Source organism: Rhinolophus sinicus, chromosome 4 (genome assembly GCF_057876585.1).
Source record: "Rhinolophus sinicus isolate RSI-liver-muscle chromosome 4, RSI-T2T, whole genome shotgun sequence".
In the NCBI taxonomy this organism is placed as follows: Eukaryota; Metazoa; Chordata; class Mammalia; order Chiroptera; family Rhinolophidae; genus Rhinolophus; species Rhinolophus sinicus.
This window is the reverse complement of record NC_142504.1, coordinates 31,396,744-31,424,657: the sequence shown is the minus strand read 5'-3', so window position 1 is coordinate 31,424,657 and position 27,914 is coordinate 31,396,744. Positions and strand designations below refer to the sequence as shown.

Sequence of the window (27,914 nt, the reverse complement as noted above, 5' to 3'; positions counted from 1 at the left end):
GGACAGTAGAAAGAACCACATGAAAGTCTCTCTCCAGGGCTTAGGATGATTTTATAGGAGATACAGTGAGTGGAAAGAGCTCCACCCTGAGACAGGTACCCTTGGCCTTGATCCTAGCGTTGTGGATTAACCACGTGGCCCTGGACTTGATCTCTCCTGAGGAGGTTCACAGTTGTGTTCAATGAGGAGGAGGCTTGACTTTCCAGCTCTCTAACCTTTTATCTCTTCTTCTTATGCAAGGTGGTCTCCCATTAAGGAAGAGAGCTGATGGAACACTCCATACCCATACTAATTGAGAAGTCAAGTTGTCCCATTTTCAGCTATTTTATTTTATTCAAAAAAAGAGCTCATTTATATTCAGCTTTCAGTGACAGGAATTAACAATGCCAGTCCCAAGGAAACCCCACAAGGAAGCAACCACTTTCTCATTCCTCCTGAGGACACGCCTTGAGAATTAAACAGAGACAAAACTTGAATTTTAGTTAGTCTTTAATATAACTCCAACTCTTTAGTAGTAAACAAAGATGTAAGTAGAAAACATCCAAACATTTTGCTATCAGTAGTTCTGAGCAGTCACAGTGGTCGCACTGTTGGAGCTGAGGTCACTCACATTTTAAGGAAACATGATCTATCCTGTTTCAGTGGAATTCATGCTCTGGCAGTTGGAAGGAAGAGGTGGGGCTTGTTTTGTGCAGACTATTCCCTTGACCATAGGCAGCTGACTTCTCTCTCCTTTTCTTGGCATTCAAAAAAAACTCTTTATTTGCCTTTTATGCTAAAAGTGCTCTAACATCTGAAGGGGCCTTTCCTTACTGAAATAAAATCAACTATACAAGTCATACATTTCGGGGTCTGGTTAAATTCCCTCAGCATTAGCAATTCGTAGAAAATTCATTGTTAAGAAGTTAGCACACTTGCATACCCGAAGGACAATTTAGAGTTCGCAGTACAGGGCTCTGTGATACAAAGTGCCTATAAGCAGTTTCCTCTCATATACTGAGGCCACAGTACTTCCCTGGAGAACAGATCCATTGTTGGCATAAACTGTAGTCACTGTAGGCTTCTCTGACAGAATATTCTGGATGCGGAGAACCTATTCAGGAGAGACAAAGGATTAATATAGAACCACCATACACCTGTGTCACTCAATCACGAATAATCCCCGTCTTCCACAATGACACCATGATTAAGAGGATATGCTGTTGAAAACTAGCAGTTACCAATCTTTTTAATGTTTAAATTAAAGTACTTTCTTCAACCTTCAAAGAAAGTACTTTCTTAAACCATCTAGCTATTTCATGCCAACACGGGATTTAGTGTTATTATAGTAATTGAGCATCAATAGAAATACGTCCACACTAACGTGCCTACTTTCATACGAACAAAAGTCATGTCATGTGGTGAGCTGACAATAAGCCAGGTATTTTAAAAATTGCCAGGATACCACATAGGGAGGGCACATGTCTCTATAAAAATGCCTTTTGATTAGTTGCCACCATAATTTAATACATCAAAAGATTACCCTTCTAAAAGTATTTGAACAATGTGAAATTTTGCCAATTATTGGCTTAAAGCAATTGTAAATCACTACATTAGTTCACTGCATTATTGGTTTAAAAGGACTAAACAAATTATTCTTGTGACAGTTTATTGCATTATTAGTTCAAAAACACTTGAATAATTAAGGTTGAAAAACTGAAAGTATAAAAACCTCTGATGAGGGAGGATTGTTCGGGTCATAAATGAGGAGCTTCTGGGCATTCGGATGACAGCCTATCAAGATGTCCCCTGAGGAAGGATCGATAGACAAATTATCCACCACTGTATCCAACTTGAGTACCTTCCAAATGAAAAAAATGTCAATACCGAAATGACATGAGCAACTTGATTAAATAATTTAGGTCTAATCTTTCCTGCCTTTATGCATGTGGGAAAATTATACACATCTCCCTGCTTCCACCCCTTTAACACCAATATTGCTTAAAGTAAATTTAATAAACTGCTTAAGAGTCACTTTTCATCTTCTCTGAAACTAAGAAAGTTGGGTGATAATCAATCTCTCTGAAAAATGACCTCCTTTTCCCTTAAAAGATGCACGATGATCAGTTAGCGCAAAGAACTCATTCAAAGCAAAATAAGAAATTCCTCATCAATCTGAAATATGTGTTGTCGAGCACGAAGAAAATATTAAGGGTGTGCAACCCAATTTCTACCTTCATTGATTATTGAAAGAACTGACAATATGCATAAATCTTCATTTCAGACTTCATCTATTAGTCTTTTCAATTGTGAAAATTCTTATTGGAATTCATCAGGTGCCATCGGTACTTCAAGAATGGGCTCTAAATCTGATTCAAATATCACTCTCAACCCACTGCTACATGCGATCACAGTCAGTCCTCATGACTGCTGGGAACAGGAGACGCGGCCAGTTAGAAGGTGGTAATAGTGCAAAACCCAGCGTAGTAACACTGGGATCCACGGTCTGTTCTAAGTGAGGTATTGCTATAATATAACTACGTAATTTCAAAGTATAATAGATTAATGTCTACTTTATATATAAAAAGAAATATTTTACCTTCAGTTGAGTTAAATTCATATTAGGATGTTTTTCCAAAACATGAATTTCATGAGCCAATGCATCAGCAACATAGATGTACCTTTGCAGAAAGGACACATGGGTTAGCGCTCCATGACAAGATAAAGCTTCATTAACACAACATGCAAGAATAAGCTTAATAACCTGCCAAGTTGTTAATCAATGATGGGCCCTCAAGGAATGCTTGATAAAGGTCAATTTTTATTTAAAAAATAAGCTTTCAAAATCAATTCAGTATTGCTACAAAAATCATGGAATTGTTCAATTATTTTTCAAAAGGTTTGTAAGGAAAAATAATACAGAATATAATTTTGGGTACAAAATCTGTGATATTTGCCACTGAACGGACAATAAAACAAATGTTTGGGTTCAGAAAAATGCTTTTACAATCCATAATATAATTTGATATGTCTAGGTATCATTTACATTATGGTACAGAACACATTTTACTAGAATATTTATTAATCTCATTAATATTTAGTAAAATATTTATTAACATATAGAGAATATTAAGAGTAAGAGCTAAGTCTCTATTCAGAACAAATCTGCCTACACCCAAGAAGGGTGAATTAATGGAGTACTTTATGGTAATTTTACTCATTGAATTGACTGCTCCATGACAACTGTTCTATTGGGCAATTAAAATGTGTAAAGCCATGAACTCAGTATTGTGACAGATATAAACATGAAGAAGACATAGCCTTTTCCCTGAAAAGTTTATAGTGTGGTGGAATGATCTGACTGCTTTGTACACATTAAACAAATAACGCAGCACAATGAGTACCATAAGAAACATTTCAGGTGTACAGACTAAAGAAGTATCTAACTCTTGAGAACACAGAAGGGCTCACAAAGGAAGGGGCATCTGCCATGAGATGGAAGTAGAAGCCGGATTTGAGGAAATGAGGACCAAACACCTTCTAAGAAGATAACATGTGAGCAAAGGCACAGGAGCAAGAATGAAAGAGGCACGTTTGCAAAGTAATGAGTTCTTTGTCTAAAGCATGGAAAGTATGAAAATAGTAGAAAAGGGGGTTGGAGTTAGCGTATTAAAGAAAGTCCAACCTTTTAACCTGCCTGGATTTAATAAGCAATTGGGTATCACTGAATGTTTAGAATAACAAAGAGGCATAATAACAAATGGTCAGTTCCATTCAACAATGACTGAGCATTTGCTTTGCCCCTGGCGGTGCTCAGCAAGAGTCAAATATCAAGCAGACAGAGCTCCCTCTTTGGGAGGCTCTTCAAGGCTAGTGGAATACAAAAAGACAAAATTGACAACAGTGACAAAAATAAAGTGGAAGTGGACTGAAAACAAGTTGGAAAACAGGCTCATACTCTAGCCAGAGAGGATGAGAAACTACACCAGGCAGGTGTCAACAACAGAAAGGAAAGGTGGTGAGAGTGAGGAAGAGAAGCTCAGGTAGAACCAACACGGCTTGCTCACTGGCTGGATAGGGATGGTGAAAGAGACGTTAAATCTGAAGCCCTTTCCATTTTTGTTTTTTAGCTTGAATGACTGGAAAGTTTGACTCTCAGAAAGATGAGAGTTGTGGAGAAAAACAGATTTGGCTGGAGAGGTCAAAATGAGTCAGTTATAGACAAATTAAATAATTACACATTCATTTTCTATAATCAACAAGAAAGAAATTGTGTCACAAACATAAAGACATTTAGTTGTCAAGGAATGACCAATTCATTTCATGTTATATTTTTATAGTTTAAACGTAATAGTAGCAAATTCTACAATGTGCTAAGGCAGTAAAAGGGAAAGTTAAAAAAGAATTTAACATCCTTCCTGTAGGCGGCAGTTGGACAACATAAAAATAGTGAGATAATTTTGGAGGGCAATTTGGCAATATTGACTAACGTTAACATTTCAAGAGATCTCTCTTTGAGAAAGTAGGTCTCTTTTGAGGGATTTTTCTACAGAAACACGTGTACAAATATGCAAAGAGGAGGGGTTCATTAGCGCTCAGCTGGCATTTGAACCCAGGTCGATATGACTCCAAAATCTAAAGATTCAACCAATGTGGTATAATGCTACCTTAGGGAGTTTTTCTTAAAAAATATTTAGATAATGTTCAGTGGTAAATGAGAAATACAAAGTGTTTTTTTAAGAAAAAATGAACTACCTATATATCCATCAACAGAGAACTGATTAAATTTAGAATCATCCTTATAATGGAATAATATACATCCAGTAAAACAATGACATATTTATTTAAAAGGAAACACCTACCTGATACTTAGATATGTACATATAAATATGATCCCATTTTATAAAAAAAAATTACATTTATAAAATTAAATTCTACAATGATACATATCAAAATTTAGATATTATATGTTAAATTATAGTACATATAACCATATTATATATAAATATATAAGTTTAATAATATATACAGAGGGTGCCAAAAAATGTACTTACATTTTAAGAGAGGAAAAAACTGTATTAAAATTGTAACAACATATACCGATAACAGAAGACGAATACAAGTCACATTTGACTTCTGCAATTACAAGAGGTGCTCAAAGTGGTTACCATCAGCCTCCAGACACTTCTGATTATGGCGAACTACTGCTTGAGCAACGTTGATCAAAGTGTCCACTTATATACAGTTTTTTTGGCACCCTGGTATAAACATTATATATATACATACATATATATGTATGTGTGTGTATGTGTGTGTGTATATATATATATATATATATATATATATATATATATATATACATATGTATATATATATATGTATATATATATACACGCACAAATCATAGACCCAAAATATCAAGTAAGTTATTTCCACCCTGAAAAAAAAAGCAAAGTGAAGAATTTGGCCCATGAACACGACTGAGAAGAAATGAAGCTACTTTTATAAGGGATCATACTTTTTATCAGGTGAAATATTGATCCCATTTGCTGAATCAAATCCTTCTGTTACCACTTTAACTTCATTTGGACTGTAGTAAACAACATTTGTCCAGTGTAAGTTCACGTAGACTTCCAAATACTTTAGGAAAGGATCAGAGAAATAGTGGTCATTGGTGGCATAGAAATGTGCAGGTCCAACAGCTACGATATCATTCACACTGAAAGAGAGAAATAACATGTGAGAGAAAATAAAAAGCCAGTTGGTCTCCATATTAAAGATTAGACATCCAGAAGGTTCACACAATACATGCTATAAATTTTTAGTAAGAGGTTTCCCAGGAAAGCTCAGTAAAAATCACATGGCTATCATTATATGCAATCTACTATAATATCATTTGCCAAATAACAATTTGGTATGGTACCAGGTAATTCGAAGACAGGTCATTTAGTAATTAAGGCAAGATTATTATAAAAAAGAACTTGGTGCCAACAGTATGTTTTTTGACCGAAAAAAGGTTGAGTTTAACAGCAATATATAAGGACACAGCTACACATAGTCTGGCGCTGGATAGAGCCTCCTTGGCTGGTGAGCTAGTTGGGACGCCAATAACATTTACCTAGCTTCCATTTACTCAGTTGCTGGATTTTCCTGAGTTTCTTTGCTTAGTTATTAGTCAAACTAAGGTTGACTGTTCAATTTCTACCTGACTCACGAAGCCAACCAGCTGAGAATGAATAGGCCCTCGATAAACACTTGCAGAGAGATGGATGATGAAATTGCCATAGTACAATGCTTCAGGTGAGAGACTTACATGCTAAAAACAATTACAGTTTTAAAACCAGTTAGGCAAGGGTGTTATTAAATTTAAATTCCCATTACCCAATGCAAAAATTTCTGAAAGAGCTGATTTCTCCTTTGTTCAAGGAAAAACACAGCTACAGAGCAGGTGGGTCTCCTCTTTCTGAAAGACCTCCATCATGCAGAGGCTGCCTGGGTGGTACTTATGCTCCTATTTATTATGAAGTGCATTTCTGGAAGACTGATTAGAAGTTACATGCTTGCCAAGGTAGGGAAGTAGAAATTAAAAATATTCATCAAATTCAAACTTTAAAGAAGCAGTAGAGTAATTAATGCAAGCTGAGCCAGGGAGGGACACGTGATTATTTGGCTGTGTTATCAACTAGTTGGGTGTTCTTGATTGGATACAAACTTCCAATTTGAATCCCTTTAATTCTGTAGGGCCATTAGCCCACAGCTATGAAAGCATTTTGTATTAGTCTTGTACGAAGCACACAAAATCCATATAAAGCAGGCCACTCCTCCTTGGCAGGACAGGGATTGTTAGTTGGGTGATGAGACATAGGAGATGGAAGGTGACAGCAGGAAAAATGGTGAGTTTGTCTTCTACTCCAGATGACCCTGAAAAGCATCTCCCCAGTAGTCCAGCATTTCATCATTTCTCAAGGGAGTCCATATAGAACACTGGTTATTATAATAAGGGACATCGATTTTTCCCTGCTCTGCAAGGAAATTATATGCACACTAATGTGTGTGTGTGTGTGTGTGTGTGTGTGTGTGTGTGTATTTCAGCTTCTAAAAGGTGGGAAGATCACCATGGGGAATATCTGAAAATACTAGAGATAAAGTGGAGAATGAACCAAAGGGTTAAGTACCTTGGAAGAAGCTCATGTTGGATGGTTTTTAGATGCAAAAGAGAATTGTCTTCTTCTTCAAATTTAAAAATTTCCACTGTACTTTTGAATTCTGGGTGGTTTACAACAAAGAGATAAACTGTGTCATCTAAAAAAGGGAAAGAACAGAGTTAATTTCCAAGATATAACCATAGGACCTCTGGGCAGACACTGACATTTAAATACCACGGGCAAGGAAATGTTGAATGTCTAAGCTGTTAGGCAACCTAACAGATCATTCTCCTTCCCTGTCTTTCCCATCACTGTTTGTCTGGTGTTATTTCTGATCATTGGTCCCCTGACCTTTAAGAAAGAGTGTTTCCCACTCCACATACAGAATTCATGAATAATCTGTTTATAGTTTAACTCAAAAATATAGCTCTTTTTAAATGCAATGATAGGTATATGAAAAGGTTATGAAAGCTAAACATTCTTTCAGGTGTTAACTGTTCGAAATTTCAAAGTGTAGCATAACTTACTGTGAGCTGAAGAGGCAAATGATCAACTTATTTGTATGAAGAAGACAGAAATAATTCATGAGTTAATTGTTCTTCTCTTATTACAGATAGGATCCAAAACTATTTTCCATAGTCATTTACAAACCATTATACGTTTCTTAATATTGGTAGCTCATCATTTCTTACCACTGTCTATGAAAGTGCTGATACCATGTGGATTAAACGAAGCCAAATTAAACCCACGGCTGATTCTTAATTCCAATGCCCTCCGGTTTCCATCATTTAGATCCATTACAAGTATTCCTCCAGGCTTATCTGGTGCAAAACTGTGGAATCCTGGATATTTTAGACCCTTTTCAAAACAGAGGAAAAGTTAAATATAAAGGCTTAAATATTTTTGTGGACTATAAATAAATGACACAGACTTTGGTTAAAGTAGTTGCTTAAAGCTACAAACATAAAGAAAGCAGAGAGGAGACAATAGGAAAAATAATAAAGATGAACAATAACTGATTTTTTTTTAGTTGAAGTAAAAGATTAGGCATTTAGTCCCTTCAGAGGGTAACCAGAAGGTTGGTGCACTGGGAAGTACCAGGTGGAGTGGAGGGTGGGGATAAGAGAAAGTTTGTCTACTGACAGTTGACCTTCTTTGCTTCTACAAAGACTGGAGTCTTGGTAAATAGTCAGTCAAGCCTCCCCTCCTTGTCTCACACCCCATATGCAATCCATCAGCAAATCCTGTTGACTTTACCTTGAAAGTTCATATCCCTTCATAAGTATATGAATATTTTTCACCACTCTCTTCATGACTGCCGTGGTCCAAACCACCACCATGATTATGGCAATAGCTTCCTAACTGGCCTTTCTGCTTCGGTCTTTAACTCCCTACAGAAATCTAGTCTCACACGAGTATCCAAATTTTGTCAGATGATGTCACATCTCTGATCAAAACTCCCATCTCACTCAAAGTGAAAATTCCCACGATAGCCTCCAGGCCCTATGTGCTCTGCCCCGCTCAGCCTCCTCCATCCTCCCCCACCCCGAACACTCCATCTCTGTCTGGGCCCTCATCTCCTATTAGTCTTGTCCTCACTCGTGTTGCTTTGGCCATACTGGCTTCCTGGACAAACCAAACACAATCTCACTTGGGGACCTTTATACACACAGTTTCCTCTGCCTAGGAATGCTTTCCTCCCAGAGATCTAGGGTTCCTTCCCTCAACTTCTTTCTATCTGTGTCAAATGTCACTTATTGCCATTTGACAAATATACATATTTATACATATACTAATGGCAGCCTGACTCCACCTTCGTCACAGCTGTCACTCTCCAATGCCCCGCCTTACTTTATTTTTTGTTAAAGTGCTGCCACTATGTGACATATATTAATTCTCTCTTTACTGGAACATGAGTCAGGACTTTGTCTCATTTGTTCGCTGCTAGGTTCCAGGGCCTGAATCAGTGAATGGCATATAGTCTGTCCTTTTCCCACTGATTCCAAATGTCATCTCCATCATGTACTAGATCCCTGTTTGCATGTTGATCTAAGGGGACTCATGCCTATGCCTGGGCCAAAATGCTGCTTTTTAATTACTATAGCTTTATTTATAACATGAGATATAGATAGGTTGATTTCAATATATATATGTACATATATATATATGTGTGTGTATATATGTATATGTATATATGTATATATGTATGTATAGCAATCTCCATATCCCACACCCATTGCTTTGCCTTTATACAATAGTCTTAAATATTTCTGCTTATTTATTTTTCCTTATAAACTTTGAGAATTAAGTTGCTGTTCCAGATGGAAACTTATTATTGGTAATGACATTATTACTATTACATTTTCTATTTGGTTTTTCCTAGTTTATAGGAAAGCCACTGAATTTTATATGTTCATTTTGAATCCAACCATTTCACTGAACTCTCCTCTTAGGTCTAATAGTCTGTTAGTTAAATCTCTCGGATTGTTTTAAAAAAGGTACTCACCTTTTCTGAAAATAAGGGCAGTTTTGTCTTCTTTTACACCTGCTATTTCTTTGTCTTGTTTTATTGGATTATTAAGAACTCTAGTAGGTTACTGATGGTTATAGTATTTGGCGGCATTTTCTTCCTTTTCTAAACATTAATGGGAAGGCAGCTAATGTTTCATGACTAAGAGTGATGTTTGCTATAGAATTCTGTAAAGTTTCCTTCTATTTCTGGTTTTCTTGGAGCTTTTAATCAGGGATGAGTGTTGAATTTTATTTAATGTTTTTTCAGCACTCACTGAAATAATCTAGGTGGTTGTTTTTTTAATCTTTAAAGTCATGCTTTACGCAAATTTAATATTCCAAAAAACGTCTCACTTTACACACCAAATTGGACATAACAGACATTCTCTCCAATTAAAAAAATATCCTAACAAAATTATATAAAATCAAGGCTGGCAGGCTCAGTAAGTAGAATAAACTGGAGTTATGCTATTGATACATGGTAAGGCCACTCCAGTGCTTAAGAATCTCTATTCTTTATCAATATCCCATAAATAATAGCATGGTTTCCATGCACAGGAATCTCTACCAGTGATGGTGATAACTATTCATGGTTATTTTAACTATCCTATCATTTAAATCTGTTTTTCCTCTTTTTTAAAATTTTATTTTACTTTTACTTGCAGTAAAATACACATAAAGTGTACCATCTTCACCCTTTTGAAGTGTACAGTTGAGTAGTGTGAAGCACATTCACATTGTTGTTGAAATCTTTTTAATAGTCTAGTCTGTGTCATCCAATTCCTCATTAAGTGTGATGTTAGTTTTGAGGTGACCTTCAAACCCGTAACTATGGTATAGGATGGGTTGGAGGGCCTAAAATGTTTGAAAGAAAAACAAACAACTGCCATGATGTATGAGTTATTCATTTAGAAAGGAGCATATTCTGGGGAATAGTAGAGACAATGCTTAGTAAATTACAAAACAGCAGTACAGTAGGATTGTTTCTAAATTTGAAAAAAGAAAAAAATGTCATATAAGCAAGGAAGAAAAAAAGAAGAAATTCTGTTGACATGGCTATAAGATCACTGTGACTGTAATAAACCTCTCAGCTAAAATGGTTATAAATCTATGTACTTGAAGACCTCACTCTCCTAATTCAGATTTATTCCTATGGGGAGAAAGTCTTGAAACAGGTCAGTGCTGGATTACACAAGTCTCTAAGAACATCTCCTTTGCAAAAACTAAAAATAAAAACAACAACTGCCTTCAATTTTACTGAGGATTTTTGCATCTTTAGCTATGAATAATTTTGACTAGTAGTCCCAGTGTTTTTTCCTAAGCCTATAGACATATGTGCAAGCATGTCTATGTTTCGAAACAATCAAGAGTCCTACTAGAAATATCATTTTATTCATTCTGTGTAAGTAATTAACTAAAACGTTTTAAAACTGTATTTTAAAAATTTAATATAAATATTAGTGTTTCTGTCAAAGCCCACAGTATTTCTTTATTCCCTCAGTGGTAACAAGCAGTTGCTCATAGCCTTTCATGTAAAAACCATCAGGAGCCTGAAGAGTGATCTAACCCTCATTCTCATCTAAGCTGAGTTCTCTCACCTTTCTCATAAGTCTGACAACTATTTTATTAGTGTTGTGATTCTCTTCTAAAGCATCTCCAACTTTTTCACATCCTCCTGAGTCTCAGAGCCTGAAAATAACGGATGCTGAGAGGAAACAGAATGATTACAGGCTGCCTTCAAAGTCAGATATGAGGTGTGATCACAAAATACAGTGAATGTTTAAATTAAAAAAATATATAGTATAGTAAGAGACATGCTTTCCATTAATCCCCCTCAAAATACTCCCCCTCTCTTTGAACACACTTATCCCATCGTTCTTGCCACTTTCTGAAGCACTTCTGGAAGTCCTCTTTTGTGTCTTTAGTTGTGCTGTCATGGCTGCCTTGATGTCCTGAATTGATTCAAAACGTTTACCTTTCGTGGTCATTTTGACTTTGGGGAAGAGCCAGAAGTCACATGGTGCCAGATACAATGAATAAGGTGGATGAGGACACACCATAATATTTTTATTTGACAGAAATTGCAGTACCAGAAGTGATGTGTGACACAGAGTGTTGGTATGATGGAGGATGAAGTAAAGACACTTGCAAAAGAGAACGTACAGAACTGCTTCAGAAAGTGGCAAGAATGATGGAATTAAGTGTGTTCAAAGCTAGGGGAGTATTTTGAGGGGGATTAATGGCAATATGTCTTTTACTGCAATAATTTTTTTAATTGAAACATTCACTTTATTTTTTTATCACACCTCGTACTTCTTCCTCAAGAAAAACCAAACCCATGAAGATGCCCAGGACCCTCCTCACCTAGACCCAAGCCAGGGTAGAAAGGTGGTCATAAGTTCCTCATCAGCCTGCTTATACAGTTTTCCAATTACAGTGGATGTTGGTATAGGCCAGGATCACACTACCAATCAACTTTAAAATCTTTCTAATGTACTCGTACGCCCGTAAAGGTTATCATTTTTCAGCTCATAAGAATTAAGGCACAAGTGAAAGGTATAAATGAACTCAGCCGATGACTTTCCACTTATGACAGGCTATTCAGGGGGAAAATAAAGAAAGAAAAAGCATTGGCCTTGTCTAGGGAAGTTGGTATATTGTTAGAAAATAAATAATAATGGCAAGAATATTAGCCTCAAAATTAAATATTTAATGGAAAGAAAGGTAGATGCTGCATATAAAATAGTATAATGTAGTATTGAATACTCAAAATAATACCCAAAATATCTTTTTCAATGACAAACTTTTAAAACACAGATTGCATTGGAACATTTTAGTGCAATGCAGTGGGGACATAAAGAGCAATAAATCAATTGACAACATTTTTTCATCTCTACATTTATATAAGTTTGAGGAAATTTTCCAAGATCCTGTTTAACCTGTCTTTTTTGCAGAACATAGTTTTCAGAGTGAGGAATTTTAAAAATAAGTTATTACTCTGCAGGCCTCATAAAACTCCCTTATATCTCCTCCACTGAGATTGGGGAAGGAAGAAAGTACTCACCACACTAAAGAAAGCCAGACCATTGGGAAGTATGTCAATATCTTCAGAGCCAGTTTCTGCAAGTTCAAGAAATAGATAAATGTCATGTTCAAATTTTATTTGTTAAATAGAGCATAACTAGGACTTTGTTTACTTTATAAGTGTCTGTATCTTTAGGAACGATTCTGCTTTTTTCCTAAGGAACTACTCTCTTCAATAAACGTCAATCTAAATCCCTTCCTGCAGTGAACTTCTGACTTTAAATGTTAGATATTTTATGTTTACTGAAATCAAAGTCAAGTAGTCACTACATTTCCAGCAATAATACAGAAAAAGTTGACATCTGTACACTCTTATGATAAACATCCAGATGTCTGTACAAAAGTAATTGACATCAAGGGAATAGTACTTTCAGAATGAAGGGCTCATAGTCATTTAACCATGCAAATAGCCTTGTCCCTTTCTCTGCTCATTCAATCTGAAGCAAACATAGACATCTCTCTCATTATCAGAGATGAAACACTTGGGATTACATATTCCCTCTTTAAAAAACAATGCCTACTTGTTCTCATAAGCAAAGAAAGCTTTCTGTTTAATCTTTAAATTTAGGCTTTAAATTACAGGGGGGAGAAAAACTAGCAAAAGAAAATTAATGAGAAATACCATGCACCTAAGCCAGTTGAAGCTTCTAACGCTTGTCTCTGAGGCAGGCTACAATTACTATTGATTGTTTATTGATTGTCTGCAGTACACTCCACACAGCACAGCAAATAATTAGACATAAGACCTTCCAGCGGTCTCACTGTGTAAATTCCGCAGACAGATAATAGACCCAAACACAAGAAAAGAGGAATAAAAATGGCTTAGATGAAGCCAAATCATGACACATTCTTTGAGTCCACAAAATCCAATCTTCCCCTTCAAGACCTCTCCAAAGGATTTCTCCAAGATTATTTCTAGGTTGTCAAAAACAAACAGCATCTATCCAGCCATTTTGGTTTTGATTCATGAGTTTGCCTTTAGCCAGTTGCCTCCAGTGTTGCTTGCTGACTCTATTGTAGTGGAGAAAAGTAAAAGAAAATAAAATGCCAAGAACTTCACTTCGTAAAGATGACCCGACGGTCTGTTGCTCGGAAAGGAGATACAGATAAGCTTAAGCATGGTAGAATGGAAGAGCTTTTACCCTGAGGTCTGTGGATGCCTAAGGAGCCAAAATGGGTTTCAAAGAGTCTATGAACCTTTTGAAATTCTATGCAATGCAAAATGTCTTCTATATGTACAGATGAGAAATTGTCTGTGAAAAGGGTCTGAGCTTTCAGCATATTCAAACAAAAAGGGTCTATGATACTCCAAAACGGACAAGAACCACTAGACCCTAGTCCCATGGTGGTTCTCAACTGGTAATGGGTAGGGACCAGAGGAAGCCTACACCACACACACACACACACACACGGAGAATTCTAGTCTAAGTTTTGCTTTCTGGAGCTCAATTAATTAAAATTTGTTGTTCCTGAAAAATTACTTTAGACAACTTAATCTCAATGTGTACATGCTTACACACAGCTAAAGATATACAGAAAAAAATTAACAATGTTTCTTTGGATGGTAGGATTGTGAGTGATTTTTCACTTTCTTCTTTATACTTTTTTGTTTAAAGTTTTCCATGAATAATAGTATTGTTTTAATAATCAAGAAGAAAAATGTTTTTAAAATATATTTTCATGTCAACTCCATTGTAACTTCTTTCTGTTTAATCTTGTGTCTAATTCCAATAAAATAAATAAATCTTATCTATAGCTATATTTTGAATATTTTCAAGGTCTATCCTCCCATCTTCATTTCTATAGCCATTACTACACTAGGTCTTTATCATCTCATATCAGCTCTTTGGCGTGATTACTGCAAGGGTAGTCAACACAGGGAAAATTTTTTCTTCAATAATAAAAATAGTAACAGTAGTAATAGCTACTAACATATATTGTTTGCCAAGTACCAGGCGCCATGTAACTATTTTGTATACATTATTTCATACCATTTTCATAACCCTAAGAAGCATTATCATTCTTTCTTATTTTAGAGTATAAAATATGGAGATTTTGAAAGGTTAAGCAAATAATTCAAGATCACTGGAAAGATGGGACTCGAGTCCTTTTGTTCTGACTTAAAAACACATCGGGAAAAAAGTACAACCTAGCATTTAATGAATTTTCTGTCAGAACCATCCCCTGGTTCCTCTCTAAAGATACTTCACTTTGTAAATTCAATGGTGGTCAATTTAATATGTAGGCTTTTGCCCCCCCAAAATGTTTACTTCCTTGCCTCTCAACAAGATTTTTACCAATTCATATCCTGTACTTTGCTTTAAAACCTCTTTCAAAACCCTCTTTCTCTAGAAAATCTTCTAGCTTAGCACATCTGATTGCAATCCCTTCTTATTCCTTTAGCAATTATCTATCTGTGCCAGAGATGGCCAACTGCTCCCTAATCGCCACACTCCCTTTCTTCCTTTTCAGCTACAGCCACATGGCAACACAGCTACACACATTTCCTACCCGTTCTTGCTGGTACATGTGGTCATTTGTCTAAGTTTAGATTAGGGATGTGGTAGTAGTACAAGATGGATGCAACTACTAGGTAAAATAAAGTAAAAAATCATAGTCACGTAAATTTTCTTTTTACCCTTTACTGCTGGGAAATGGCAAGACTGGAGTTCTAGTCTCGGTCGACAAGGAAGCAGTATGTTGCAGAGAGTGGTGTTGCTTCATTAGCCTTTGTCCTAGAACGACCACACAGGGCACAGTCATCTAATCACCCTAGGCCTATTTGCTTCTCTTTCAACTGTCAAGTATGAGGAAATAAACTTCTCTCTTCTCTAAGTTACTTACTGTCAAATATAACAGCAAATCCGGCTTTGCCATACCCAATAGAGTATCCGGTATGTACTGTAGCCTATTATTTTCCACTTTTTTAGTTCATAGTCAGGTATGTGCGTTAATCACTCTAGGTGAAGATACGATATAGGAAAGTGAATTTGCAAAAGTTATTTAACCTCTCTGAGCTGAGTCTTGGGTCCTTATTTCTTATAAAAAGAAAAAAGATATCTATTATCTCACAGTAGTGGATTAATGTTGTTTTCCTATTTGTAGGTAGATCATAAAGTACTTGATGACAAGTGCTACAATTTTTAACGCTTTTTTTTTAACCTCCCATGCAGCAGTTATTGTAAAGGTCTTGATTGCTAAGTATACAAAATCGTTACTTAACTCGAGACAATATATTCAAAATTTTGTTTTAGTCCAAGACTGAATGCCAGCATTTTCAAAGACATTTAGAAAATGTTTTAAACTTTTAAGCCGCAAGTAGAGTTAACTAATTCTTGTCAACATAATTTTTATTATTTAGATATTGATATTATGCCAAATCTTGGGTGTGTAAAAGCTTAATTTCTCTAAGACACACTGGGAAGGAATACAAAAATATGGAATAAATAGTGAACTTACTTTCTGTCCCAAGAAGGTACACATTCTGTATGATATGAGGTAGATGATTATTATTTATTAAAACAGAAAGACATGAGATGATATGCTATGTATAAAGCACCCAAGAGTTACAAAGAGTTCGTTTCCAGTCATGGTAAATGTAGCATTGCAGAGTGTGTGTGTGTGTGTGTGTGTGTGTGTGTGTGTTGATGAGGTACAGGGGAAAGGAGAAGTGGTCTTAGCTCTTGGAGGGACAACTTGGCCTCTAGTACATGACTACTACTCTTTCCAAAGTGGACTAACAGGGAGAATGCTGCACACCATAAGAAGTTGCTTTTGCCTAGATGGGAAAGCATGCCCAGCACACTGTTATTCCTTGTAATCAAAGACCACTGAATAAGCAACTGTTGTTAAAAACATACAACCACAAGCTATTATTAACCATTATGCATTGCTAACATAGCATTCAACAAATGTTCATATAGTGTATGCTAACCACAGAACAAAAGCAAAAAAGAAAGGGAAAAAAAAGGGCTCAGTTCTAATTAGATCTAAAAATGTCTCCCAAATGTGCTTCTAATCACTCATTGTCTTCGCTCTGTTGCCTTTTGAAGTGCCTCAGAGGCATTAAACACTTCACAAGAGGGGCCATAGGTGACATATTTCCTCATTCTTTCCAATTCCAGACAGCAGCTCACACACATCACAACATAAAGGTCACAAACATAGACAGACGCTTGTTCAGAATACAAATGTTGTTGGGCTTATTTTTCTCTGAGGAGCCCTCCATCCCAGTGAGTTGTAACAGCAATACATTTGGCAGTCTGTCCTGTAATGTGTCTGGCTGTGCCCTATTGTCTACTCTGAGATTTCAATTCACAGAAGGTGGGCTTTGCAAAGCCAAGGGCTGCTTAATAATTTGACGATTATTAATTCAGTAGCAAAAGTAACTTCAGAGATCACTGACTCAACCTCCCAACCTTGTACAACATTCCTCCCAGATGCCATCTGGCTTTTGCTTAGTGACCAATTCTGAGGGGGCTCCGTGATGGCAGCCAGAAGGCAGGGTGCATTGCTGAGTGTCTTGGGATTCCAGACCTTAGTTCTAGAACTGTCTGCATTATCCAGCACAGATCTAGTCAATCTGGTATTTGATACTGAATTTGTATCCTCCTGCTCTTTGGGCAATTGAAAAAGAGAAGCCCCAGAAGAAAGAAGTCAAAGGAGTCTGGAGAAGGGAGATAGGACTGGGAAAGATAGAAAAGTAGCAACAGAAAAAAAGGAGACAGAACATTTAAGAAATAGATGCGCAAAAAAGGAGAGATGAATAACAGAATTGGAAAGAAAGTTTGAAGTGGAAAAATCTCTTCTGAAAACTGATAGGGTTCATGAAAGTGAAGCCTTTCTGTTTGATAAGAAGGATCACTACTTTGTTTTTTCTAAAAGATCACTGTGAACTCTGTCTGGAGAGAACGTGGTTATTAATACAAGGTACTGAGTGTAGGAGTGTGGCCAACTCGAGGGCAATGTAGCAATGATTATCAAAACTTTAAACATATATACTAACTGCAGGTCATTCCCACTGTTGAGGATTTCTACTACAGACAAACAAATACAAGAGCTATACACACCATAATGTGCACATTCATTTGTTTGTAGGTGCAAAAAACAGCGACCACCCAATATGCATTAAGAAGGAATCGGTTGAATAAATCACGGTACATGCAAATACTAAAAAGAATGAGGTTTATCTACATGTGCTGATGTGGAAAGCTGTTCACAGTGTGTTTGGAACGAAGCAGGTTGCGGAATATAATCTTAACACTAAAATGCCATCAGTGGAAAAAAATTAGAGACGTATATGTATGCATATATAGGCACACCTCATTTTATTGTTTTTCACAAATTGAAATCAAAGCCCTCTGCCAGCGAAAGGACTGCAGCTCGCTTTATGGCGATACTTGCTTTGTACAGCAATGGTCTGGAACTGAACTTGCAATATATCGCTGAGGTATGCCTGTATTTGTTTGCATTTGCATTGGAAATATCAGGAAGGATAAGAAAGAAACTTCATCTCTTGGATTATGTCTGTGGGGGATAGAGATGTTGAGAGATTTTTATTTTCCATTTTATAACTTCTTTTTCTTCTGTCTTACCTTCACTAGCTGACGACTAGGCTAATGGAACACAGATCTCGGTGGCCACATGACAAGGATTACAGAGTTTACAACACTAGTTCAGAAAAGTCACTAAGCAAGTAAGAAAGCAAACAATAAACATAGGATTATACAACTAACTACTAATTAACTAATTAATAATTAATACAGTGAGAAAAAGAGAGAAGATGAAATACAGGGCACATCAGATCAAAAGAGGTTGGCTGAAGAGGTTTGTTTAGCTACTGTGATTTCTCCTCTGATAAACAGTAAATGCGTGCCAAAATACTGTTAATAAGTATTTGGCTGTTGGTGGCCAAAAACCATAAGGTGTATAACAAGCATTTTCTCATGCTTACCAATGCCTTTAATCAGATGGCAGTTTGGAAGGTCTATGGATTCTACTTCTCCAGAAGCTTTAAGCCGATTCCTGTTTAAAAGAAAAAAAAATCTGTTTACGTATTCCCTGCTTTGTTGCAGAAAACCTTTAAAGAGGCTTATAGCTATACAGAAAACACAGCCTAAGTCTAAAGCAAAGAGACGATAGAAGGACAACGGTAGGAAAATAAAACAGCACCAGAAATGAAGTTAAAATAAAAACACATATCACAGAGTTCTATAGGTGAACGTGGGTTGTACAGAAAGTCAGTAACTCAACAAATAAAACTTCTCAAGCAAATTCCTATGCAAATGTAAACCTGGCACCAGGTCACATTTCTCATGGCTCTAGTGTTGTGGGAAGAGTTCCAGATGCAGAACCGGAAGTCCTGTCTTCCTTCTGAGGACTCCGGGGAGCCGAGAAATGCTCAGTCCCCTCTGCAATATGACACAGTGATTGAAGGCGGGGTGGGGGTTGGGGGGCAACAGAAAATGGCATTGTTCAGAGCCTGGCACGCAGAAGACACCCTACAAATAAAAATATTAAGAAATAAGTAGAGAGGGTCCCATCCCTACAACAATTTTTACTGGGGTGAGAAGGTTGGAAAGCACCACCTACTTGAACAAAACTATTTGCTGTGGTTGTTTTGCAAAATCCAAAGTTCAGAAATAATGAGAAAAAGTTGAGCTGTAATAAAATATTTTTTAAAAAATCATACAGAGGGGGGTTGACACAGTGTGAGGGATATAAATGATAAATGTCTAAGTATTACATTGTTTTGTGCACCAGAAACTAATAAAAAAATCAAACAAACACTACCAAAGGAAAATAAAATAAAATAAAATATCCCCCCCTGCCTTCCCACCGTGGAGTAGAGGGTCACAGAGACGTGTCCAGGAAAAACACATCTGGGACCTATTGTTTTGAAGGCCACGTAAGATATAGGCTTCCCCCCTTTTTTCCTCATTGTCTCACATTCCCTTTCTGTTCTCTATAGTCACACATAATAACATAGCGTTCACAGAGTAGCTTATATTTTTTCAAAGTGGTTCACACATCCACATTTACGAGACCAAGGGACAATTTGCCACTTGTCTCTCTCCTATTCATATCCTTGACAGCCTCTGACTTTCCGACACCGAATATGCAGGAAGCTGCTGCAAAATGGAAGAAAGCCGAGGCCTAGATAACCCGGAGTCACGAACAGGTGGTGGCAACTGCTACATATGTCAGCAATGCATATCATACATAAAGTTTCTAACTAAAATGTTAATCTGTATGTATCTGGAATCATAGAACTCAAATAGTGTTAAATTTCCTGAAATAAAATAGCCATAAAGTAACAATAAATGGATAAAATAAATAAATAATATACAGTTGTAAGAAAAATTAAAACAAAGGAAATAACAAATAAAATATAAAACAAAGCTATAGGACATACAAGAAATCTCACATTTCCAAGGTGCAGGAGTGATTTAAAGGGGAAAACAAGTGTCTTTAACCTAATGTAGGAGTGGCAGTAATACTAGTGATGAGAATGCTGTTTCTGGTCATCGTAGGTGGTACAAGGAAATCAATAATAAAAGCAGTTAAAATGTATTGATTCTCCCACAATTCTATGTGATTTACATGAATGCATCCATTGAATTCTTACTACAACCCTAAGAAGCAGGTACCATAATCCTCATCGTAGAGATGAGAAAATGGATTGAGACGTGAAGCCACCCTCCTGAGGTTTGGAGCCCAGCTGGGAGACAGGGCTCTCATCTACTCTGGGATTTTTCTCAGAAAGGAGTGAAGAGATCTGTACTTCTGTCTTAGCAGTAAGACTGCAAGGCACATCGACAAGTCACTCAATCTCTCTCTATGGGCTTCAGTCGTCTTTGTGTATGAAATCAAGATGAGACCGGAGAACTTCCAAGGTTCTGCTGATATTGTAGGATTCCTGAAACAGGTGTAAATATGTCAGGAGGTCACAGCTGCAGTTGTCAAGTTTCTGTATCACTCGTTTGGGTGTGAATTTTATACAACTTACTATTATGCCCATTTGACTATATAAAACCTGGGGTAATGCTGATTCTATCTACCTTTCTCAAATATAAATGATATGGATAAAATAAAATTCAGACGTGTTTGAACAGTTTAATATGCGGTATTTTTCAGAGTCACCTTAGGTTTGCATAAATGACTGATGATTGTACTTTGCTCATAGGGCAATCTTCGTCAACTAGTTTAGTTGTACAATATCATCTCTAGATATGCAGACTGAACACTATTAACACCGAAGAGGTACACAAAGTCTGTGCACAAGTTCTAGTTAATCAAATCAGGTTTTCTTGTCTTTCTTTTACGATAAAAGAGAGGATTTTGCTTCCATCCATTGTGGCCCATCAAGAGTCTCAAATTCTTTCTGTAGAAAACTGCTAGGCTTTTCCTGGCAGAACTGTCAGTTCCCTATTCATCAGTGGACTTCTGCATTCCAGGGTGGCAAAACCTGTTAGCTGACAAACCTAAAGCCATGCTCACCCCCTTTCTTCCTTGACCTTCTCCATTGCAGAGGCAGGCCACCCAAATATTTGCTTTCCCAGGCTCCTGTGTATTTGGGGATAATCATATGACCCAGGCTTTGGGGAAAGATATTTTTGTTCCTGATAGAAGCAGACAGAAGAAGAGAGTAAACTGGCATCACTCTTTCTCCCTTCTTCAAGATCTGACTACACATACAGTGCTTGGGACTATGGCAACCATTTAGCATCCTTAACATGTCAAGTGTGGGATTATAAAGCCATCAGTAAAGGATCTACGAACAAAAGTATAAGAACTTAGTTCCTTGATGTGATCACTGACTCAATGGACAAGCTCCAAAATGCTTCACCTGCAGAGTTTTTATCATGTGAGAAAAATAAGCCCCTCTTTGTATAAGCTACCATTAATTTGATGTATGTTCTTGCAGCTGAAAGCACTCTTAAATGATAGATTTAAGAAGTTTGGTGAATATACAAAAGAGAACTATACAAACTTCTTTGGACTAGCAAATCAATAAGCCTAAATGTATTCATGCTAAAATAAATAAATAAATAAATAAATAAATAAATAAATAAATAAATAAATAAATAAATAAAAAAGATAAATGGTACAAACACAAATAAGTGATATATTTGTTACAACCTATTTGCTCCCTAATACTTTATGTCCATAGCATGTTTATGAAGGGACTAGGTCAGAGATGGAATAGCTGTTGCTCCTCTGCTGTCATGCAGACATTGTTAATCAATCACAGAACTCTTCCCTATGACCAGGAGCTAGCCTCAGACATGGACACGATGTTCCACATAACGACTACCAGTCCATAAAAATGGACACTCAAGATAAAAGCTATTTGCCTTCTCTGTTCTAGGTTCCTTTTGTTTTTCCCATGTTCCTTTTCTTTTTCATTAAAATTTAGTTATTTGCCTTTTAGTTACAAGTATTGGATAGGTATAATACAGGAAAGAATATACTCATATAGCGCCTTCATTCAACTGAGCCAGCAATCCTTCCCCAAGTGACGGCCACCAAAAACACGTACTTCAGCGTTCTTAATCTGAGGTCCAGTGACCTTCAAGGAATCTATGGGGAAAATTAAGGGATCCATGAACTCGGATGCGGAAAAATACATTTTTATTTAAACCTTTAACTGAAATTGAATATTTCCTTTGATGATGACCGTGGGCAACAAATCTTAGGACTTTCTATTAGTACCTGTAACTCCGTCATTGATAAAATTACAAACATTGTTACATCACATGGCAGTTGTTGTAGACGTCTCAAAATACCATTTATACTCATCACTACTTCAAAATATCTACTGTTAGATATTCAATTACCTCTAGATCTATTTAAGGCTTTAATAAAGAAGCCCAGGTCATTATATCATATATTAGATTTTTAAAAAGCTTGGCAACAGTATTTAAGTATTTAAATTAGTATTAACTTAAATAATATTTAACTTTGTTGTGTAATCCTGTGCACTTTATTTTATGCATTTATAAACATAATGTTGAAAAGGAGTCAAGATTTCACCAGACTGCCAAAGGGATCGACGGCATAACAAGTCTAAGAACACCTGCTGGGACATCATTGTCATCATAGGTAACTGTTACTGAGTACTTACCATGTGGCTGGCATTGTTCTAGGACTTGATAAGAATGACCTCCACAGCCCCACTATGGAGCAGGTAGTATTATTATCCCCATCCTACAGATTAGGAAACTGAGACACAGAAAAGTGAATTAAAAAGCTAAGGTCTCAGGTAAACAGTAGAGTTAGGAAATGAATTCAGGCTATCTGGCCACAAAGCATGAACCATCAGTCATTATCATGAAATCGATCAATATTTCTTTCACTCAGAAAACAGTATTACCCATCCAGAGTGGAATGAGACAGGGGCGGTTAGCTACTATCTTGCCTTATTGGGTGGTAGCAGTAAGGGGGCCCCAGACTGTGGTGCCAACATGTCTTGAGCAAACTGAACAGTCTTACCACCAAGCATCACTATATTCCATATCTCATTCCCTTTGAATTTACAAGCCATTGATGGGGCTTTATCTTTTTAGTACAGACTTAAAAAACAGGTAGACAGGGGCTTTATCTTTTATATACAGACTTGTAAAATGCTTTGGAATTCACCCGTAGGGCCCCTGTAATGCTTGCACTTGGTAACTAAGAATTTGTGTTTAGGCCCGCAAAGCTGCGGAATATCTGTTCCAATGGCAGAAACGCTAGGAGGCTGTGGGGGACCTGGAATCAGAAGACCTGGCTTACAGTAGAGGTTCAGCACTAACTAGTTAACCTCTTCCAGCCTCAGTTTTCACATGTGTAATATAGAAAGGAAGACATATATGAAGACTTAATGAAGTCATAAATGTAAAATGGCTTACTTTCCAAATGTTGGTAAATGTACATTTGGGTTTAATATAAAGAACTTTTGAAACTTCTGACACAGTGACCAGCACATTATAGTCACACAATAAATAAGAAGGATGGTGGTTTCAGAAGAAAGAAAAAAAGCCTGACCCTTCAGAAGTATTCAAAAGCAGACTGCATAGCTTCTTGGGGGAACTGTCATAAAAAGCGTCAGGCAAAAGCAGACTGTTCAGATGCTTGTTTTGGGGATTCCTGCCCACACACAGGTCTCTAATGCACTCAAGACTCTTAATTCACTCAAAGGTATGTACTTTGCAACAGGAAGCAGCTGGCCTGGGGATATTTGTGCATTTCTGTTTTCTCTTTTATTACCCAACAAGGGAGAAGTGGAAAAGTCAGGTGTGATATGCCATCTTCTCCTGGGAACCTTAGCCAGTTACAGTTCAGAAGGAAAGGGACAACTTTGATTCCATTTATCCATCTGGGACATACTTATGCGAAAAAATTACTCATTGTTTATCTGAAATTCAAGTTGAAATTTAAGTGGGCATCCTATGGGAGAGAAATAACTTGATTGCCAAAGTACCATCTCCAAAAAAATAGAGTAATGAAATAGCAGGTGCCAGATTACAGCAACAAAAACCTGTTTTTTGAAGAACCTTTCCTTGTGGAGAGTTGGGAACATGCTGCCTTTAGAAATAGATTCTAAGGGTCTGAAAGGAGAAATGGTATGCACTCCACCAAACTCTGTAAACAGTAGGTACTTGATTCTGCAATCATAGGGTCACCAGATAAAATACAAGATGCCCAGTTAAATTTGAATTTCAGAAAAAATGAATGATCTTTCAGTATGATTATATGCCTAGTATTGCATGGAATATACTTATCCTAAAAAAGGATTCATTGCGTATATGAAATTCAAATTTAACTGGGCATTCTGCATTTTTATTTGCTAAATCTACCCACCCATCACTCATCCCAACATTCTCACATCAGCTGCTTTGGGGCTTCAACTATCCAATGAACAGACCACCCTATAAAGTCACTGCTGAATAAAGTATATTAGTCAAGTTTTTATTAAGATGCATTCAATTGTAAATTACCTATCAGCTGTATTCTGTTAAGCTTTATTTACTTTTTCTTAGATTTGCAACAATAACATTCATCATTTCAAGGGACTTAAATTTAAAATCTTAAGATTAATAAGAAAAGTGTTAACTGAGAAAATTTCAACTTGTAGAAACACTGGTGGTTTGAACATTAGGGACAACTTAATCAGTTTGTGAATTTTAGTTATCTTGCCTTTGAAACTGAGAACTGGTTAGATCATACAAAATCATCCAACTCAAGAATGTTCTGGGGGCAGCCGGATGGCTCAGTTGGTTAGAGCACAGCTCTGAACAACAGGGTTGCCGGTGCGATTCCCACATGGGCCAGGGAGCTGCACCCTCCACAATTAGATTGAAGGACAACTACTTGGAGCTGATGGGCCCTGGAGAAACACACTGTCCCCCAATATTCCCCAATAAAATTTATAAAATAAAATGAATCTTAAAAAAAAAAAAAAAGAATGTTCTGCAGAGCAGGATGGGCATTTACATTGCATGAAAATTAAGGTCAACGTGTCCATTTCCTACCTGTAAGCTTCTTCTCCAACTCTAACCACACCCCACTCCCAAAACACACGCACACACTGTTCCTCCTCCTTCTATCCCTGTATTTGCAGATGAAGTTACAGCTACTGGACACTAGAGCCCAAAACTCTGGTATATCACCTATGACTTCCCTTCATTTCTGGAGTTCCAGAGTTCGGGGCCCAGTTATTATTTCCAAACTATTTCCAAACTACTGCAATACCTTAACTAGTTTCCCCATATCTACTTGCTCTCCATTCTAGAACTTCTCAACTCTAACTCCCTATTATAATAAAATTATCAGGAACCCTTTGTTAAGTAAAAAACTACTCGTGCCTGCACCCCACCCAGACCAACCAATATCACAATGTCTGGGGATATGGCCCAGGCAGCAGCCCTCTAGGAGATCTTAATGTGCAGCCAGGATTGAGAACTACTGCTTTAATTCCATCCATCCTTCCAGATTCATCTCCATACCGCACAACTGATTGTGCTTCATATGGTTTCACAGGTCCTTGTTTAAAACAAACAAAAATATACAACAAACATCAATAGTTCCCCTTTGCCTATCAAAGTAGGCCCCAATTTTGTAACTTATATTTAACCATCTCAAAATCTAGCCTTTCCCCCACCGCTACTATTCTCTCGCCTTCACTTTATGCTCCCCTCAAATTATTCTATTGCTAGTCTCCAAACTTCCTCACCTTATTCCCTTTCATGCTGCCCTGTCCATCTGGAATGGACTCCTTCATCCCCATTCTGTGTTTCACCCAACCTCCAAGGCCAATGTCCAGTGTCTCTCCCTACTGAACTCCACCTTTAGGGGATGTAATCTTTCTTCCTTAAGCCTGTAGGGGTTGGTTGTACCTGCCCTGGACATCCTAATGTATATATTTGTTTTTTCTCCTTCCCTGTACACTCCTTTAGGGTGAGGGTTGTGCTTTTGCTCTATTAGGGGAGCCTAGGAAAGCAAACCATTCACAGGAGGTGCTCTATATTTCTGGAATTCTTTTGCACGAGGCTTGTAATATTTGAGTTGGTAATTTAGGAACTATGATGTCTACCCACCCGCGTTTTTTTCATTATAAAATGTGGGATGGACTGGGCTTGTGCTGTTTGGCATTCTGACTTAAGGGTTCCCGAGTGAAGACATAAATAAGGAAGTGATGTAAGAATAGTAGCCGAATATCTCAAATATCTTTGATTCACAGAGCCAAGACGAGAGAGTTTCTCACACTATGCACGGGAGAGATGGAGAAAAACTTGATTAAGACGAGCTGGTTTGGGCAACAAAGAGAAGCAGCACCAAAGACCTGAAATAAATCTTTATAGCTAAAGTTTCAATGCATGAGGGATGGTTTACTTTTCAAGTTAAAGCACTAGGTTTGCCCTTGAGTACTTGCAAAGCACTTGCTTGTCAATCTAGGTAGAAAAGAACTTTGCAAGCAGCAAAGGGTTATAAACTTTCTAGAAAGTCTTGAGATTCAGCCCAACCTGTGCTGGGTTTTGCCGGAAGTTGGGGTTCGGATGAGGGGGTTCAACCAGCTGGGGAACAGAGCCTTCAAGGGCTCCTCACCCGGCCTCGATCCCCGGCGCTGAGAAGCCCTCCACGGCCTGCGCGCTCTCCCGCAGCCCGCGGCCACCTGAGTCTGGGGACTCGCGGGCGGGGAGGGCTCCCAGGGAGGGCGTCCCGGAGCCGGGTGGCCGGGCCGGGCGCCCACGGCTTGGTCCGAGAGGGCCCCACCTACCTGAGCGCCAAGAACCTCTCGCCCAGCAGCGCCAGCGCAATTCCCAGCAAGGTCAGACCCACCAGCCGCCCCATGGCGCGGGAGCCGGCGCCGCTTGCTCGGGCCTGGCTGGGGAGCACTACGGGCCAAACCGCGTTCGACTCCCGCCGCGCGGGGCCGCGCTCCGCCCCGTCTCCGGCCTAGGCCGGTTCCTGGCCCGGGACCGCGGCTCCGCCCTAGGCCCGGCCCTGGGTCTTTGTCACCACAAACCTACGTCCCCAGACACATTCCCGGGCACAGTGAAAGTCTGGATTCCTTCACCTCCTTTACCAAACAAACAACCCCACAAGAAATTTGGGCAACGCGCCTACCTTTTTCATTTCCCTAGTCTTCAAAGACATTCCTTACTACATATTCCAGTAAGAAACTTCGGAAGTTTTAAAGATTCTTTTTTATTACGGGAAAGGATACTGGGTCATGTCTTGTAAATATTTCTTTTGTGTTGGAATCACTACTTTTTATAACAGGATGTAGGTGGGAGAAAAGAAACATCCTATTTCTAATGCTTCATCTAGACTAGAGACCTAAGGATTTGGACACTTCTTTTTGATTTAAACTCCGTTCATGGAAATAAGAGGAGTGCTTTCTTTCTTTCTTTTTTAACAACCAGAACATGAATAAAGAAAAATGTATAAAAGGGAAACTTCCCATTAAGACTGAGACAGTTGTGAGTATGCCTGAAATAAACTTTCCATGATTGCAAGTGTTTAATTGGCCACCTTACAGTACGTAAGCAGAAGAGTTCACAATTGCCAATTTTCAACAAATACCAGTTTTATACACAACCAGTAAATAAAAGCCGACTCCAGTTTCTCACCTGCTTCCCACCAGAAATAAATAAATAAATAAATAAATAATAAAGGCCCTTCTGCTTCTGTGTGTATCTCTGATGATAG

At 37.7% G+C, this 27,914-nt stretch overlaps 1 protein-coding gene across 1 annotated transcript; it reads right to left on the bottom strand.

Annotated features, from left to right (window-relative positions):
- Positions 1–471: 471 nt before the first annotated feature.
- LOC109446397 (serum paraoxonase/arylesterase 2) lies at positions 472–27,191 on the bottom strand. Its single transcript, XM_019729744.3, has 9 exons — positions 26,980–27,191; positions 18,673–18,743; positions 12,700–12,755; positions 7,817–7,982; positions 7,155–7,281; positions 5,498–5,698; positions 2,579–2,660; positions 1,712–1,840; positions 472–1,093 (listed from the first exon to the last, which is right to left on the bottom strand). The coding sequence occupies exons 1-9, from the start codon at positions 27,051–27,053 to the stop codon at positions 935–937; spliced, it is 1,065 nt and encodes a 354-aa protein (XP_019585303.2). The 5' UTR covers positions 27,054–27,191; the 3' UTR covers positions 472–934.
- Positions 27,192–27,914: the final 723 nt, after the last annotated feature.

Bases quoted from the DNA above. Each gene is read 5' to 3' on its own strand.
- LOC109446397 (XM_019729744.3), bottom strand. From the start codon at position 27,053: ATGGGGCGGCTGGTGGGTCTGACCTTGCTGGGAATTGCGCTGGCGCTG. The intron at 7,282-7,816 runs GTAAGAAATGAT...TCCCTTTTTTAG, and splicing joins CAGCACTTTCATAGACAGTG to ATGACACAGTTTATCTCTTT. The intron at 5,699-7,154 runs GTACTTAACCCT...TCTCTCTTTCAG, and splicing joins CAACATGAGCTTCTTCCAAG to TGTGAATGATATCGTAGCTG.